General features: G+C 44.0%; 1 protein-coding gene across 7 annotated transcripts in view; it reads left to right on the plus strand.

The window, feature by feature from the left end:
• Positions 1 to 19,057, plus strand: part of LOC128020053 (R3H domain-containing protein 1) — a 35,517-nt gene that overhangs the window by 9,528 nt on the left and 6,932 nt on the right. For 2 of the 7 annotated variants that reach the window (XM_052606584.1, XM_052606583.1), the window contains exons 2-19: positions 1,641 to 1,783; positions 2,753 to 2,909; positions 4,728 to 4,763; positions 5,075 to 5,167; positions 5,624 to 5,750; positions 6,109 to 6,187; positions 6,359 to 6,418; positions 6,991 to 7,131; positions 7,331 to 7,439; positions 7,528 to 7,620; positions 7,699 to 7,727; positions 8,371 to 8,424; positions 8,508 to 8,734; positions 9,408 to 9,635; positions 11,765 to 11,895; positions 12,124 to 12,183; positions 12,929 to 13,087; positions 14,375 to 14,495. In XM_052606584.1, the coding sequence (XP_052462544.1) occupies positions 2,793 to 2,909; positions 4,728 to 4,763; positions 5,075 to 5,167; positions 5,624 to 5,750; positions 6,109 to 6,187; positions 6,359 to 6,418; positions 6,991 to 7,131; positions 7,331 to 7,439; positions 7,528 to 7,620; positions 7,699 to 7,727; positions 8,371 to 8,424; positions 8,508 to 8,734; positions 9,408 to 9,635; positions 11,765 to 11,895; positions 12,124 to 12,183; positions 12,929 to 13,087; positions 14,375 to 14,495 (1,864 nt within the window). In that variant the 5' untranslated portion in view covers positions 1,641 to 1,783; positions 2,753 to 2,792. The remainder of the gene's footprint in view (positions 1 to 1,640; positions 1,784 to 2,752; positions 2,910 to 4,727; positions 4,764 to 5,074; positions 5,168 to 5,623; positions 5,751 to 6,108; positions 6,188 to 6,358; positions 6,419 to 6,990; positions 7,132 to 7,330; positions 7,440 to 7,527; positions 7,621 to 7,698; positions 7,728 to 8,370; positions 8,425 to 8,507; positions 8,735 to 9,407; positions 9,636 to 11,764; positions 11,896 to 12,123; positions 12,184 to 12,928; positions 13,088 to 14,374; positions 14,496 to 19,057) is intronic. The other 5 variants (XM_052606590.1, XM_052606589.1, XM_052606585.1 and 2 more) reach the window with 4 other exon arrangements.

A 19,057-nucleotide genomic window follows, 5' to 3' on the forward strand; every position in this document is an offset into this window, starting at 1 on the left:
ACGAGTGTGTGACGTGTGTGTCTCTGTGTCCGCAGGTTACTGAGGGACACGAGTGTGTGACGTGTGTGTCTCTGTGTCCGCAGGCTCCTGAGGGACACGAGTGTGTGACGTGTGTGTCTCGGTGTCCGCAGGCTCCTGAGGGACACGAGTGTGTGACGTGTGTGTCCCTGTGTCCGCAGGCTCCTGAGGGACACGAGTGTGTGACGTGTGTGTCTCTGTGTCCGCAGGCTCCTGAGGGACACGAGTGTGTGACGTGTGTGTCCCTGTGTCCGCAGGCTCCTGAGGGACACGAGTGTGTGACGTGTGTCTCTGTGTCCACAGGCTCCTGAGGGACACGAGTGTGTGACGTGTGTGTCTCTGTGTCCACAGGCTCCTGAGGGACACGAGTGTGTGACGTGTGTGTCTCTGTGTCCGCAGGCTCCTGAGGGACACGAGTGTGTGACGTGTGTGTCCCTGTGTCCGCAGGCTCCTGAGGGACACGAGTGTGTGACGTGTGTCTCTGTGTCCACAGGCTCCTGAGGGACACGAGTGTGTGACGTGTGTGTCTCGGTGTCCACAGGCTCCTGAGGGACACGAGTGTGTGACGTGTGTGTCTCGGTGTCCGCAGGCTCCTGAGGGACACGAGTGTGTGACGTGTGTCTCTGTGTCCGCAGGCTCCTGAGGGACACGAGTGTGTGACGTGTGTGTCTCTGTGTCCGCAGGCTCCTGAGGGACACGAGTGTGTGACGTGTGTCTCTGTGTCCGCAGCCTCCTGAGGGACACGAGTGTGTGACGTGTGTGTCTCTGTGTCCGCAGGCTCCTGAGGGACACGAGTGTGTGACGTGTGTCTCTGTGTCCGCAGCCTCCTGAGGGACACGAGTGTGTGACGTGTGTGTCTCTGTGTCCGCAGGCTCCTGAGGGACACGAGTGTGTGACGTGTGTCTCTGTGTCCGCAGGCTCCTGAGGGACACGAGTGTGTGACGTATGTGTCTCTGTGTCCGCAGGCTCCTGAGGGACACGAGTGTGTGACGTGTGTCTCTGTGTCCGCAGCCTCCTGAGGGACACGAGTGTGTGACGTGTGTGTCTCTGTGTCCGCAGGCTCCTGAGGGACACGAGTGTGTGACGTGTGTCTCTGTGTCCGCAGGCTCCTGAGGGACACGAGTGTGTGACGTGTGTGTCTCTGTGTCCGCAGGCTCCTGAGGGACACGAGAGTGTGACGTGTGTCTGTGTGTCCGCAGGCTCCTGAGGGACACGAGAGTGTGACGTGTGTCTCTGTGTCCGCAGGCTCCTGAATGACACGAGTGTGTGATGTGTGTGTCTCTGTGTCCGCAGCCTCCTGAGGGACACGAGTGTGTGATGTGTGTCTCTGTGTCCGCAGGCTCCTGAGGGACACGAGTGTGTGACGTGTGTGTCTCTGTGTCCGCAGGCTCCTGAGGGACACGAGTGTGTGACGTGTGTGTCTCTGTGTCCGCAGGCTCCTGAGGGACACGAGTGTGTGACGTGTGTGTCTCTGTGTCCGCAGGCTCCTGAGGGACACGAGTGTGTGACGTGTGTCTCTGTGTCCGCAGGCTCCTGAGGAGTGTGTGACTTGTGTGTGTCTCTGTGTCCACAGGCTCCTGAGGGACATGAGTGTGTGACGTGTGTTGTTTCTGTGTCCACAGGCTCCTGAGGGACATGAGTGTGTCGGCGGCCCGCGCTGCAGTGATCGGGCTCCGGGGCCACTGAAGGGGACATGGGCTCATGCGACCACACGCTGCACAGAGCCACTGAAGCGACCAGGGTTCGGTCTTCAGCAGAACACCGGGTAACTGATGAACTGATGAACACCTCTTCATGAAAACAGTGCTGATCCTCATGTGGAAAAAAACATCTAAAATACTTTTAAGTATTATCTTATTGCTCTGTATTTCTTTGCATCTTCAGATTTATATTCCAATCTATATCTTTAGAGTTTTTTCTCTTTCAAACACCAGACTTCAGTTTTTATTCCTCTTTACATTTTTAAGATTTGTTCATATTTCATTCACACGGATTTATACAACGTTACTCCTAAAAACAGCCTGAAATATATATTTTTCAGTCTGTTGACCAGTATTTTCTGATTTTCTGATTTATGTTTAGATGTAACCTTTCAAAAAAAAAAAAAAACTATTTGAAAAAACATTGCAATTTTTTTATGTAATCAACTGGGAATGTTCTGAGAAATTTAGTAATTATTCATTTATTTTTCACTTTTGTCTTGTCTGGAATGAAAATAAAGATTATTATTGCACAGGTGCACAGTGTTGCTTCAACGCAAATCCTCAGAACATACAACTAATTAATATTTAAGAAGTGTCCTGGCTAACAGATGTCAGAGATGTGTCTGCAGTGAGAGGCTGGTGACGAGAGGAAGGTGCGAATCTCTCTCTGTGCTGACGTGTTAATGAAAGTCTGAGATCGGTGTAATTCTCATTCGCTCATTCGGCTCCTCTTCAGATTCTTGCGTGAGACTCTTGACTCATAATTGTTGGAGGTTAATTGTTTTGGGCAGCGGTGTCATGTATAGCATCTCTCGAGAGAACTCGACCGCGTCACGCAAGACGTCATGCAGTTTTATATAAGTTTCTGCTATTTTCGAGCGTTTTGACGGAGGAGGATGTGCAGCAGCTCTAATAGCTGTGTGTTTGAAGTGTGAGAGAGATTTACATGTTTAATGATGCTACTGAATCAGGTGTTTATTGTCACTATTAGTGGCTGAATGTTTTGATGTAATAATGGCGATGTGTCGCAGCTTCCAGGCTCCGGGTCGACGCTCCAGGTAGCTGTGTCTGATGAGGATGTCTGATTCTGAGACTATGAACGGCTCGAGCGCAGATGAAGGCCAGCTCCACGCGTCACAGAGCCAGCCGCACGAGGAGAACTGCAGCGCTGACCGGACTGAGGCGCAGGTAATGATCCTTCTTTCTCCATTTCAGATCGAAGCCTACAGAACAACAGCTCAAAGCTGTCAAAAAATAGTTTACTGACATCACACCAGCAAGAGAGCTGCTTTTCCCCGAGATCTGCACGCCTGCAAATGAGATTCTGCTATACAACAGTTCAATAAACCAGAAGCTCATGTTGTGTTACACGATATCGTCAATTTTGATCATTTTCACAAACAAAAATGGTTTTGAGTCATTGGTTACTGAATGAATCCCCAGTTTTGAACTAATTGAGTGAATCAGTGACTCATTCATGAAGATCCATTACAGCTTTGTTTCTGAATGAATCATCAGTTTGAACTAATTGGTTGAATGAATGATTCAACGACTGGCTCTTTAAGACAGTGACTCGCTGCCACCTACTGGCGCTTTTAGTTGCATATTTATTGCATTAAAAAAAAGTCAAATTTAAGATACAAAAAACATAAATTCTCAGATAACACAGTAATGACTTTAGTTAATCACAAAAAAAAAATATAACACAGTAATGACTTTAAAGGATCTTTTGAAGGGCAATTTCTCAGCCAATGTAGTTAATTTGATTAAAATATTAATAGTGTGACCGCTCTACTAATAATATTATTTCCCAGGGAGCACGTACTGCTGTTCGGTGGCCATCTTTAATAAATAAACACACATAAATATTTATGAAAATATCTAACAGCAGCAGTTGAGCTGTGTGATTATTGATCTGTGTTTAATCGATCGTGAACCCCCTACAGGCCACTCGGAGTGCAGGGATTGATCGCTGTACTTCTTTCGGTTAAGAGAGCAAGGGTCAGCAGAGCAAATCCTCCGTGATCGTTCTGCTTTAACACAGCCAATCAATCGCGTGTGTGTGTGTGGTGTGGTGGACACGGACGTGACGCTCAGATGCTGAAGGTTACACCGCTGCGTCTCGATTTGACCCGTTCCTCTGCTTCTGTCTGATACGGAGATGTTTCCTCCGTCGCGGGTGTGTGTGTGTGTGTGTGTGTGGCGAGGAGCTTCACGGCCATCTGTCTGTGTGTTACACACGCCTCCAGCATCGTGGCCTTGTGCCAGATTCAGCCTCTCGGGGAATACAGGATGTTCAATAGACAATTAAAGCTGAATAACCATCCGCCGTTATTCAGTGAAAGATCCCTTGTGCTTATTATCAGTCGGTCACTTCTGCCTGTTGAGACTGAGACCGAAGACACGCCAACAAATGATGCACTGAATCCTGTGTGTGTGTGTGTGTGTGTGTGTGTATTTTAAGTAGTTTTTTTATTTTCAATTTAAGAATCATTTAGTTATAAATAGCTTTCTCAGTTTTTGAAGTATGATTTGTAATAGTTTTTCAGGATCATTTCGAGTGATTCTGTGCTGGGTTTTCATCCTCAGGGATCATACTTCTATTATATGAGCAGAAACATCTGAAGATCGTGACGCTCTGTTCTCTCGTCTAATGAAGGAAGATGTAATTCTAATAATGCTCTGATTGACACTCCTGCTTTATTAATCCAGTCGGTGTCAAAGATACTTGACTGAAAGGTTTTCATAAATCACATGGCTGGGTTAGTGTCAAATGAATTTTTTAAATATTCCTTCCCTTGAATTTAGCAGCAAAACTCAGTTTTCTGTTCATGTAAACCCAGTCCGTGGAGGAGAGGATCAGCCGGTTCACTCGTGAGGTTTAATGATCTGTTCAGATGTACAGTATCCTGGTCTTCTCTCTGAGCTCTCTGCAGTTTGTGCTTCAGAAACATGGTCTTCTGTGAGACTGACATGCTTTCTTTTGTCTCATTGCTCTCCGTGCAGCGGCAGACACCTGGACCAGGTGCTAAAAGACCCAAGGTACATGGCATGAGCTGTTCAGTGTTTGCTCCGTCTCCTCCCAGAGTTGCAGCGGGAGGCTCGTGTTATCAGCACTTCTGCGTCATCATGATGTGCTTCAGTTCTGCATGCTGCTCATTTTAAGTTTAGAATAACACACTTGTTCGATCTGCCGGCATCTGTTCGATCTGTTCGTTTTGTGATCCAGGACCCGTGTTTGTTACGTCTGCATGGGGTTTTTGTTCTTTCATCCCTGTGTTTGCCATGCGCTCATATACGTGTGCTTGTGACAGTCAGAGACTCTGTGTAACTTCCCTCATGCTCTTCTCCAGTCGAACACAAAGGTAAAGTTAGTTCGGAGCCTGGCCATTTGTGAAGATCCCTGTCCTTCCACGATTACCACACAACTGCCTCAGGATCAGCAGGTAAACGTGCTCTAGATCTCCGTGACGTGTTCAGAGGAATATCATGAGTACAGTCAGCAGATGATGTCGTCTCAGTCTACTGCTCTGACTAATATTTATTTCACCTCACAGTAAGATCGTAATATTATATAGTTATTTAAGGTCAGTTGAACGGCATGATGAATCCAGTGATGTGAAAGTGCACAGAAGTTGTCTTCTGATTTTTGTTGTTTATGCCATATTACACAGTGTTTTAGCTTCGAGTGTGGAAGAGTTTTTGGACACAGTCACAGTTAATCACAGAATAAAGACAGCTTATTTTGTCTCAGGAAGATTGAAGGTTCATTCAAGCAAATCGTGATCCATATTTAAAATGAAAGCGTAATTTTTCTCTGTTTCTAACTTTAAAAAATACTATAGTTGAAGTGTGCTGTTGCTGTCAAGCTCCATTAGTGTTGTGTTTGTTTGTAACCACAGGATGGAGATCATATTAAAGTCTCGCAGACGTTTGACAAAGAAGAATTGCCTCTTGCTGCAGACGAGGATGATGCAGACAGAAGTGCCAACAAGATGGAGAAAACACCACGCAAGATGCTGTCCAGAGGTGAGAAGATCTGCTGGGCTGGGTTGAGTTTAGGTAAATTGGTTTAAGTTGAGTTTAGGTGGGTTGAGTTTAGGTGTTGGATTGGTTTAAGTGGAGTTGAGTTGAATTGGGTTGAGTTAGGTTTGGTTGGGATGAGTTGAGTTGGTTTTAATTGGGTTGAGACAAGTTGAATTGGGTTGGCTTGGTTTGGGTGGGTTGAGTTGTGCTGGGTTCAATCGGGTTGGGTTTGGTTGGGTTTAGTTGAGCTGGTTTGAGTTGGGTTGGGTTTAGTTTGAGTTAGTTCTGGTTGAGCTGAGCCGAGTTGTATGTGAATGCTCGAGAGGGAAGAAAGCACACGTGTGTTGTCCTGTCTGTGCAGATTCCAGTCAGGAATACAAGGACTCCACGGGGATCGACCTGCACGGGTTCCTGGTGAACACGCTGAAGAACATTCCCAGGTAACACATGCTTGACCACAACCAAACCCTCATCTCACTTGACCTCCAGAGGTGGACATGTATCCCGTGTGGACATTCCTGATTACAGTAGTACTGTTAGTCTGTAATGATTACTGTTTAGAATTATTATGAATCTGTGAAGCGATGCTAACTGCTAACGTTCATCTTCAGGGACAGAGTGATGCTGCTGCAGCTGGAGCAGGACATCCTCGACTTCATCAGTAATAATGAGTACGTCCTTCAGCGCAGCTCTGTCTCATCCTCATCAAATACATATTACTTTTTTCCAAATTTTATTTTTGTCTGTTTTATTTTTTCTGGATTACAATTTAATTTAACTAAAATTTTATTCTAGCAATCAAAAATACATGAAAGTAATTGAAATAATTAAACTTAGCAATTTATTAAAGGTTTAACAAAAACAAAATACCCCCCCCCCCAAATTCGATGTTAATATTTCCAGATTTGGTTTTAATGATTGGTTAAAATTTTAACTTTCATCACTTTTAAAAGATATGTCTAAGTAATTGAAATAATGAAACTAATACAATTTATTAAAAGATAAACAAAAGTTACATATAAGGCCATGTTAAAGATTTTTTTTTCCTGAATTCCATTTTATTTTTCCAAACTCCCCCCCCCCCCCCCCCCCCATTTTGATATTTCTGTATTCAGTTTTAATGGTTTGTTAAAATTTCAATCCTCAAAGGCATGTCTAATCAACTGAATGCATAAATCTAAGAGTTTAAGGAGTATTAACACATTTAAACGGTGTGCCACTGATGTGTTTTTGGTTTGTTCAGGAGTCAGAGGAGGAAGTTTCCGCCCATGACCTCCTATCACCGGATGCTCCTGCACCGAGTCGCTGCTTACTTCGGCTTAGAACACAACGTGGACCAGACCGGCAAATGTGTCGTCATCAACAGAACCAGCAGTACACGGATGTGAGTGTCCTCTGTATTAGCGTTAGCGTGAGACCACAGGGAACTAAACGTTTGGCATCTGATCCGTCTGAAATGAGTTCTGCAGGAGAAGTGTAATTATGAGGGATCTGTGTCGGCTCCAGGGATGGTGTTTGTGTGATGGCTCTGAACTTCTCCTGCAGCGTCTCTCACTTTCATTTCTCTCTCCGTTCCTGTGCAGACCAGATCAGAAGTTTTCAGAACACATCAAAGACGTCAAGATGGATGAACTCCAGAAGCGCTTCATCTTAAAAAGGGACAACTCCAGCACAGACAGAGACGACAGTGTGGTAGGAGGAGATCTGCTAATGAAGCGAGATCAAACCAGCCATTATCTCACAGAGGAACCAGTGATGTGATGTGATCCTGCTGTTTCAGATGCGCATGAAGCTGAAGGAGGACAGGAGGAGCAAGTCCATCGAGGAGCGAGAGGAGGAGTATCAGAGAGCCAGAGAGAGGATCTTCTCTGATGTGAGATACGGCACAGAGACATGATCATGTGCTTGAGGCTTCTGACATGAACATTAATAACACTGCGTCTCTTTACAGGGTTTAGACACCTTCCCGCTGGATAAAAGGTGAGTGTAAGAAGTCAAGTCATATTTATTTCTATTGCACTTTATACAATGCTGATCGTTTCGAAGCAGCTTCACAGATATAAACAGGAAAATAACAGAATCAGATTCTAGCTCTAAAAAGAGAATAATGTTACTATTCAGCTCCAATCAGTTCAGTTCAAACAGCAAAGCATGGTGTCAGCAACGCCAAGGTCATAGGTTCGAATCTCAGGGAATGCATGAACTGAAAAAGTCGCTTTGTATAAAAGTTTCTGCTAAATGCATAAATATTTAGTGAGGGTTGTTTTCATGAACTGAACTGGTGCAGATCCTCATGTTAGTAACACCAAGGTTGTGGGTTCAATTCCCTGTGAATGCATGAACTGATAATATGTGCAACTTGAATGCAATGAAAGTTGCTTTGGATAAAAGCTTCTGCCAAATGCACAAAAAATAAAACACAGAGGAAATCCAGTCAAGTTTAAGTTTACAGGGAATATTATGGGAGTAAAAAGGTGACCAACAACAATTCCTGTAGCTCCAACAGGTCATGGGTTTGATTCCTAGGGAACTCATGAACTAATTAAATGTGCACCTTGAATTTGATGAAGTGGATGAAAGCATCTGCCAGATACATAAATGTAATAAATGACATGTGTTCCAGGATTCAGGAGGACGAGGTGTGTAACAGCATCCAGCAGAGACGGCAGATCTTCAGGTGATTGTGAGCGTCCCTGGTGTCTGATGAGTTGCAGGTGAATGAATCTGTTCCTCTAAAGCTGTCGGATGTTCCTCGTGCAGGCTGAAGGACAGTCGGTCAGGGAACAGCCTCCAGAGCAGCTCGGAGAACGATGGTCAGTGTTCAGAGCCGCGGCCGTGGAGCAGCACTGATTCAGACAGCTCTAACCTCAGCCTGAAGCCCAGCGTGACCAAAGCCAGCAGCTTCAGCAGCTTCAGCGGCGTCCCGGTCCTGAGCCGTGGAGACAGCTCCAGCAGCAGCAAGAGCACGGGACGCCTCTCAAACACCGGTGAGGATCATCTGATGATGCTGGCTCTTCCTCTGCTCTTCCGTTCTGACCATCTGTGTCTCACTGCACGCTCTGAATCCACTCTTTTGTGAACGCTATTTGTTCAGTCCTCTGAATTCATTGGTGATCGTTTATACACTACCCCTCAAAGTTTAGATTTTATTCAGCTGGGGTGCATTAAAAACATCAAAATACAGTAACAACTATAATATTCTGAAAAATCATTAATTATTTTTTTTGACCATTTTAGGATCAGTAACAAAAAAATACTTGAATTCAAAAATTACACTTTAACAGATACAATTTTGTATCTTTTTACTGTATTTTTGATCAAATTCAGCTCGTGTGAGCAGAAGAGACTTTGATATGATCACATAAATTTTCACGTAAACTCATTTAGTGTTTTTCATTTCAAAGAGAGAAGAAACATTCCATATTTGAGAGAAACACATAAATTGCGAAATGAAGCGAGACACTTATAAAATGTCATTCTCAGCTCATACAGTTATTCTGTTCTTCCACTGCTTTGGTCCCGGAGGTAATTAGAAATGAAATTGAATTGAGCATCTTGTTGAAATTGGTCTGACCTTCCACATTCTGGAGTGTTTTAATAACCCCAGTGAATCTCCATTATGCGCTCGGTCTGTGTGTTAATGTGCTTGTTCCTCTCTAGGTTCGGACTCTTGTAGTAGTGTAGGATCGTCCACAGGGTCGCTCTCTCGACCCCAGCCTCCTCCAGCTGCCGCGGCTCTAAGGCAGCCTCCGGCCTTCTCCTCTGTCAGCGCTAGCAGCGGTGTCTCCTATGAGCCGCCAGCATCCACGGCTAGCGCTAGCTACTATCTGCTTCCGCTGGAAGCTGCAGGGATACCGGCCGGAAGTCTCCTGGTCAACACACACACAGGTTGGGAAAGGCTCTCACATGCATGACTTCATGTCCTCCACTAACCCTGATCTTAACAGACACTTCATGATCACTCAAGCTGTATGATGGGATGTTACAGTACTTTATTTCACCACAGCTTTTACTTATTTTGTACTGTTCGCTGATGTACACTTTTTATGTTATCAGTATTTTTACATTAAAAAAACATGATTTAGAAGTAATAGGCTATTTTCTGTCCTGTTTGACCACATCATCAGCACTAAACAGCGTTTTGTTGTCTTAGGAGCAGCTTTATTGTTCGGTTTCAGCGTTTGCCTGTCGTTATTTACACTACATGCGTTAACGGGCAGCGCTGTAGAATCGGGGGCGGGGCTAAACGTGCAGCGCAGTAGAAGCGGGGGCGGGGCTAAACGGGCAGCGCTGTAGAATCGGTGGGTGGGGCTAAACGTGCAGCGCTGTAGAATCGGGGCGGGGCTAAACGGGCAGCGCTGTAGAATCGGGGGCGGGGCTAAACGGGCAGCGCTGTAGAATCGGTGGGTGGGGCTAAACGTGCAGCGCTGTAGAATCGGGGGCGGGGCTAAACGGGCAGCGCTGTAGAATCGGTGGGCGTGGCTAAACGCGCAGCGCTGTATAATCGGGGGCGGGGCTTAACGCGCAGCTCTGTAGAATCAGTGGGTGGGGCTAAACGTGCAGCGCTGTAGAAGCGGTGGGCGGGGCTAAACACGCAGCGCTGTAGAAGCGGTGGGCAGGGCTAAACGTACAGTGATGTAAACAGCCATTGATCATCTTCTGCAGAGGCGGAGTTTAGCCACACTATTAGTCATAGAGCATCACATTATACAAGCTGTCGTTTTAGCAGTTTGGCTTCAATGTAAGCAGTTTTTAGACTAACAAGAAAGTTTTGAGTTCTAAAACATATAGGCTGTTTTAATAGTAAAATTGCCTCTTAAATGTTAAAAGATCAAGGGCATATTGATTTGTCTTTCATTTTAACTGCTTCTCTTGATTTGTGCTTTGTCTGAGAGTGCAGTAATTCTGATGAATGTAAAATAACAGTAATCATGATTATATATTTGATTAGTAATTGTGTTTAACGGTTTAGTGGTGACCGTGTGCTGTGTTGATTTGACTGCGTCCCCAGTGTGCTGCTGGGAAACTCATGATGAAGCCTCTGGTGATGTGTCTGCAGTCAGACAGACGTGTGAAGTACTGCGTCTCATTGGAGAGCTGTGTGTACATATGCATGCGGCTGCGAGGACGGCTCCTAATGCGTTTACTGCAGACAGCACGGCTCTGTAATTGCTTATTGACCTCTTTTGAGGAGTTTGCAAATGGGACATTTCTGTCTTCTATCGAGGCCTTAGAGCTCAATGAGGGAGTGTGTAAGACCAAATGTGCTCCATTTGTCATCATTTAGAGGTTTATATTTAGACTTCCTCTCAGATTTGACCTCAGTTAGACCACTGTTAGAGAAAATCATAATGTTCATGTTTATATTACTCTAATATATTCATGCTTTCTGGGAGCATTAAGTGGATTAGAGCTGGGATAATATATCTTATAGCTGTAATATAGATAATATACCTCAGACGATTATAAATAAAATTGCTTTTTTTTTTTTTTTATTAAATAAAGGTTTCCTGAACAGATTGTGGCTTTGTATTTTAAATAAATTAAATTATCATTTACATTTTTTTAAGGATAAAAACATCTGTCTCCACTAATGCTGTAAACGATATAATTATAATTACTTGCACATTACTATAATAATAAAGATTACAATTAACAACAGACGCCAAGCTGTTAAGTTTAATTTTATATATAGTAATCAAGACTCAAATAAATAATAAAATAAAATGCACCTAAGGCAGTTTTTACACTAACTTCTAAATGTAATTATAAAATCGTTTGTTGTTGAAATGTTTGCTTTGAATTCATGTGCTGTTACAATCCTAATATACAGAATATATGACTTAACATTAGTGTACTGTATGTGAATAACATTATAGTCATTACTCAACTTTATATAAAGAACTGGGCGATAACTATTAGACTTTAAGTGTTTCTCGATTCAGTAAATTGTTAGTGGCTTTGTCAGGTTCCATGTATTAAAATAGACGTTAAATTAAATTAAAATCTGATCTCAGGTCAGCCGTTCCTGAACCCTGACGGCAGTGCTGTCGTCTACAGTCCCAGCGTGACCTCACAGGCCTCCAGGTGTCAATCATCTGTAGCTCCGCCTCCAGCAGCTCAGCACACCAATCACGTCATGGCTCAGGTGAGTTTAGTGGCTCTGATGTCACTGGTCTGATGCATTATGGGAGTGTTTGATGCATGTCCTGATGAATCACTCGTGCTATTCTGAATTAATTAGACATGTTCTTCTGACGACAGTAGAGGATGATGGGAAATTATTTGAGTTGATATTGTGCTGTAAACTAACACCAACTTTTTCCATCCTGTACATCTGGAACTAATACATGTCCTTCCTGCGGTGTGTCTTCAGCCTCTCTGGTCTGTCCAGCCACCGCCGCAGTCTTACCCACCGGTCCAGCCCTTCACTCTGGTACCTACCGCTCTCTCTGCTACTTCCTGTTTCTCTCTGTTCACTTCCTGTCTCCTTGCTCTGTTGTGTTTCTGCTGAGGATCTGTGTGATTTACTGTGTTCATCTCATTTGAGTAGTCGAGAGTTTCTCATCGTCTGGACTCGCTCATGGTTCACTCTTCAGCGTGGTCAATCCCACAATCCCCTGCTCAAGATATATATATATATATATATATATATAAGTATAAATATATAAGTGTGTAATATTTTTTTACATTTTTATAATTTACTAATCAATAGCCTTTTGAAAGTTTTTTTGTTATATATTGATGGGAGTTGGTTGTCAGTTGTTGTTTTATTCCATTACTACTATGTTACAATTTGTGTATTTTAAAATAAATTGACCTTACCATGAAAATACCCATAGATTCTGGCATGGAAATTGGAATAAATAAGTACACTGCAAGGACACTGTAGGTTGAGTATTTTAGGAAGCTTGTTCAAACCCATCAGGACTCACTAGGACGCACATCTTGTGCTCTGATAACCTCTTTTTCTTGACCTCCCTCAGCCAGTAAACAGCTCTTAATGACTAATTAAAGGAGTGGGAGATGCTTTGAATAATTAATGCAGGAGCAGATGCTGGAATTAATATTCAATGAATAAAAAAAGAGCCTCGTCTCTTCCCATTCCTACTGTAATCCACACAGACTGTAGTCCTCTCTGTTTGAGTATTCGGAGCGCTTCAGTGTGACTCTTCTCTCAGCAGGACCGTCTGAGCGCTCAGTTCGGTCACATGATGCTGGCCCAGCAGGCCTCGGGTGACGGCCGTGACGCTCATGCTGTCGTTTATCCACCTCCGCATCAGACGGGATACGTGATGTCCTCGCCGGCCGTGTCCACCGTCAGTCAGCAGCAGCAGCAGGTGTGAGACACAGCACTCATCACATCTCAATGATCACATCACCACAGTGTTCACACACAGGGGTCTGTCCCAAAACACTTGCACTCGAACACTTGTCTGTTTACACGACATGCTTGATCTAAGTGTTCAAGAGGGCATGAAGAGCACGAGTGTGTGTAGAACAGACTGATTCAAAGCAGCTTCACACTATTTAACAGAACTATAACAGAGTTAATGTCAAAAATTTCATGAATTATGAAACAAACTCCATATCAGCAGTAAAGCAACAGATCAATTCATATTGAGTTGTTTATTATCTGATATATAGTGTTATTAGAACTGCACAATTATGACAAAAATTATGAATTATTACCTTGAAATTGTAATTGCGAGTATTAATTACGATTATCACAATTTACATTGAATGATGTTTATACCATTGTTTGATGCATATTTTTATATGAAAATAAACAAGCTGAAAACACTTGAACTGAAAAAACTTTAGTGCTCTTCTATAGTACAAGCCTCAAATATACATCGGATTTGTTTCTTTAAATTATAAATATATAAAAATATGAATGGTATTATAATGTTATACTAAAACTAAAATTAAAATAATGGGGAAAAACCCTTAAGATAACATGTAGAAAGAAAAAAACGCATCTTAAGCGTGCAGATAAACATGAATGGACTTGGAACGATTAATTGCCGCTTTGAACGATAACGTAATTGTGGCATCCCTAATTGTAAATGCAATTAGAAATTTTATTAATTGTGCAGCCCGAAGTGTCATTTTATACACACTTAAAAATGTAAAAATGCAAGTAACATTTTTACAGATCTTTATTTATACAATTTCATTACACTGCACCTTAAAATCTTTTAAATGTCTGTTCAGAAATTGATGGCGGTTTATTTCAGCCACCGAATAAAAATATAAAACAGGTAAATTTGACTCATCTTCTCAAGATTGTGAGTGTACTACTAGCAGTTCTAAGGCAGAAAAGTCAGAATTGATCAAAAGTTGTTGTTTTTTATTCCACGGCGGCAAAGTAGTTCCTAAGTAACAAACATCAATCTATTTGTAAGGTTTTCCTCAATGTGTCTGGCACGTGTGTTCCTGAATGTGATGACTGAGTACTGTTAGTGATGGTGTGTGTTCAGGGCTCTGAGCTGTGCCGTTATTCAGACTGAAAGCAGTCAACTCTTGCTATGTGCCCTGGCTCTCAGCTGTGTTGAGTTCCGTGACTGTAGCCCATCACATGGAGGTGCTTCACTGGAGTTCACTATGTGTTGTTCTCCTCACAGATGCCGGCGTGTTACTGTTCGCCCGGACAGTTCCCGGTGTCTGGACAGCAGTATCGGCCCGTGGGTTCAGTGGTGTACAGCGGTCAGAGTCAGATGCCTCCTGCAGCCACGCAGCCGCCAGGTACATCACCTGCACATTCACCAGAGAAACACCAGAGAAAGCACCACAGAAAACACCACACACACCACAGAAAACACCACAGAAAACACCACACACACCAGAGAAAACACCACAGAAAATGCCACACACACCAGAGAAACTCCAGAGAAAACACCAGAGAAAACACCACACACACCAGAGAAAACACCACACACACCAGAGAAAACACCAGAGAAAACACCACACACACCAGAGAAAACACCAGAGAAAACACCACACACCAGAGAAACACCACACACACCAGAGAAACACCACACACACCAGAGAAAACGCCACACACACCAGAGAAAGCACCACAGAAAACACCACACACACCAGAGAAAACGCCACAGAAAACGCCACACACACCAGAGAAACACCAGAGAAAACGCCACACACACCAGAGAAAACGCCACACACACCAGAGAAAACGCCACACACACCAGAGAAAACACCACACACACCAGAGAAAACACCACACACACCAGAGAAAACACCACGCACACCAGAGAAAACACCAGAGAAAACACCACACACACCAGAGAAAACACCACGCACACCAGAGAAAACACCAGAGAAAACGCCACGCACACCAGAGAAAACACCAGAGAAAACACCAGACACACCAGAGAAAACACCACGCACACCACAGAAAACACCACAGAAAACACCACACACACCAGAGAAAGCACCACAGAAAACACCACACACACCAGAGAAAGCACCACAGAAAACACCACACACACACCAGAGAAAACACCAGAGAAAACACCACACACACACCAGAGAAAACACCACACACACCAGAGAAAACACCAGAGAAAACACCACACACACACCAGAGAAAACACCACACACACACCAGAGAAAACACCACACACACACCAGAGAAAACACCACACACACACCAGAGAAAACACCACACACACACCAGAGAAAACACCACACACACACCAGAGAAAACACCACACACACCAGAGAAAACACCACACCCACCAGAGAAAACTCCAGAGAAAACACCACACCCACCAGAGAAAACACCACACACACCAGAGAAAACACCACAGAAAACACCACACACACCAGAGAAAACACCACACACACACCGGAGAAAACAGCACAGAAAACACCACACACTTCAGAGAAAACACGACAGAAAACACCACACACTTCAGAGAAAACACCACAAACTTCAGAGAAAACACCACACACACGCCAGAAAAAACTCCAGAGAAAACACCACACACCAGAGAAAAACCAGAGGAAACACCACACACCAGAGAGAACACCACACACACAAGAGAAACACTTCAGAGAAACACCACACACCAGAGAGAACACCACACACACAAGAGAAACACCAGAGAAAACACCACACACCAGAGAAAACACCACTGAAAACACCACACACCAGAGAAACACCACACACACCAGAGAAAACACCACTGAAAACACCACACACTTCAGAGAAACACCACACACCAGAGAAAACACCACACACCAGAGAAAACACCACACACTTCAGAGAAACACCACACACCAGAGAAAACACCACACACACCAGAGAAAACACCACAGAAAACAACACAAACACCACACACTTCAGAGAAAACGCCACACACTTCAGAGAAAACACCACACACACCAGAGAAAACACCACAGAAAACAACACAAACACCACACACTTCAGAGAAAACGCCACACACTTCAGAGAAAACACCACACACACCAGAGAAACCACACACACACACCAGAGAAACCACACACACACACCAGAGAAACCACACACACACACACCAGAGAAACCACACACACACACACACCAAAGAAAACACCACACACACCAGAGATAACACCACACACTTCAGAGAAAACACCACACACACCAGAGAAAACTCCACATACACCAGAGAAAACACCACACACCAGAAAAAATACCTCAGCAAACAACACACACCAGAGAGAACACCACACAAACACAACAGAGAAAACACCACACATCAGAGAAAAACCAGAGAAAATACCACACACACCAGAGAAACACCACAGAAATACACCACACACACCAGAGAAAAAACAGAGAAAATACCACACACACCAGAGAAACACCACAGAAATACACCACACACACCAGAAACCCCCCCCCACAGAAAACACCACACACACCAGAGAAAACACCACACACTTCAGAGAAAACACCACACACTTCAGAGAAAACACCACACACACCAGAGAAAACACCACACACCAGAAAAAATACCTCAGCAAACAACACACACCAGAGAGAACACCACACAAACACAACCGAGAAAACACCACACACCAGAGAAAAACCAGAGAAAATACCACACACACCAGAGAAACACCACAGAAATACACCACACACACCAGAGAAAAAACAGAGAAAATACCACATACACCAGAGAAGCACCACACACCAGAAAAAATACCTCAGAAAACAACACACACCAGAGAGAACACCACACAAACACAACAGAGAAAACACCACACACCAGAGAAAAACCAGAGAAAATACCACACACACCAGAGAAACACCACAGAAATGCACCACACACGCCAGAGAAAAAACAGAGAAAATACCACACACACCAGAGAAACACCACAGAAATAACCACACACACCAAAACCCCCCCCCCCCACAGAAAACACCACACACTTCAGAGAAAACACCACACACTTCAGAGAAAACACCACACACTTCAGAGAAAACACCACACACACCAGAGAAAACACCACAGAAAACAACACAAACACCACACACTTCAGAGAAAACGCCACACACTTCAGAGAAAACACCACACACACCAGAGAAACCACACACACACACCAGAGAAACCACACACACACACCAGAGAAACCACACACACACACACCAGAGAAACCACACACACACACACACCAAAGAAAACACCACACACACCAGAGATAACACCACACACTTCAGAGAAAACACCACACACACCAGAGAAAACTCCACATACACCAGAGAAAACACCACACACCAGAAAAAATACCTCAGCAAACAACACACACCAGAGAGAACACCACACAAACACAACAGAGAAAACACCACACATCAGAGAAAAACCAGAGAAAATACCACACACACCAGAGAAACACCACAGAAATACACCACACACACCAGAGAAAAAACAGAGAAAATACCACACACACCAGAGAAACACCACAGAAATACACCACACACACCAGAAACCCCCCCCCCACAGAAAACACCACACACACCAGAAACCCCCCCCCCACAGAAAACACCACACACACCAGAGAAAACACCACACACTTCAGAGAAAACACCACACACTTCAGAGAAAACACCACACACACCAGAGAAAACACCACACACCAGAAAAAATACCTCAGCAAACAACACACACCAGAGAGAACACCACACAAACACAACCGAGAAAACACCACACACCAGAGAAAAACCAGAGAAAATACCACACACACCAGAGAAACACCACAGAAATACACCACACACACCAGAGAAAAAACAGAGAAAATACCACATACACCAGAGAAGCACCACACACCAGAAAAAATACCTCAGAAAACAACACACACCAGAGAGAACACCACACAAACACAACAGAAAACACCACACACCAGAGAAAAACCAGAGAAAATACCACACACACCAGAGAAACACCACAGAAATGCACCACACACGCCAGAGAAAAAACAGAGAAAATACCACACACACCAGAGAAACACCACAGAAATAACCACACACACCAAACCCCCCCCCCCCCCCCCCACAGAAAACACCACACACTTCAGAGAAAACACCACACACTTCAGAGAAAACACCACACACACCAGAGAAAACTCCACATACACCAGAGAAAACACCACACACCAGAAAAAATACCTCAGCAAACAACACACACCAGAGAGAACACCACACAAACACAACCGAGAAAACACCACACACCAGAGAAAAACCAGAGAAAATACCACACACACCAGAGAAACACCACAGAAATACACCACACACACCAGAGAAACACCACAGAAATACACCACACACACCAGAGAAACACCACAGAAATACACCACACACCAGAGAAAAACCAGAGAAAACACCACAAACACCAGAGAAACACCACAGAAATACACCACACACCAGAGAAAAACCAGAGAAAATACCACACACACCAGAGAAACACCACAGAAATACACCACACACACCAGAGAAAAACCAGAGAAAATACCACACACACCAGAGAAACACCACAGAAATACACCACACACACCAGAAAAACCCCCCCCACAGAAAACACCACACACACCAGAGAAACACCACACACCAGAGAGAACACCACACACACCAGAGAGAACACCACACTAAACAGCAGCCAGCACTCTATACAATACACTGACCGAAAAGGTTTTGGTTTTGGCTTAAAAATGTACTTCAATCATTGTAAGGTTTTGAACACAAACAAACACACACAAAGTTATGGACCTGATTCAAAAAAGGTTAAATGGTCCTGAAAAAAAAA

Source organism: Carassius gibelio, chromosome A9 (genome assembly GCF_023724105.1).
Source record: "Carassius gibelio isolate Cgi1373 ecotype wild population from Czech Republic chromosome A9, carGib1.2-hapl.c, whole genome shotgun sequence".
NCBI lineage: Eukaryota > Metazoa > Chordata > Actinopteri > Cypriniformes > Cyprinidae > Carassius > Carassius gibelio.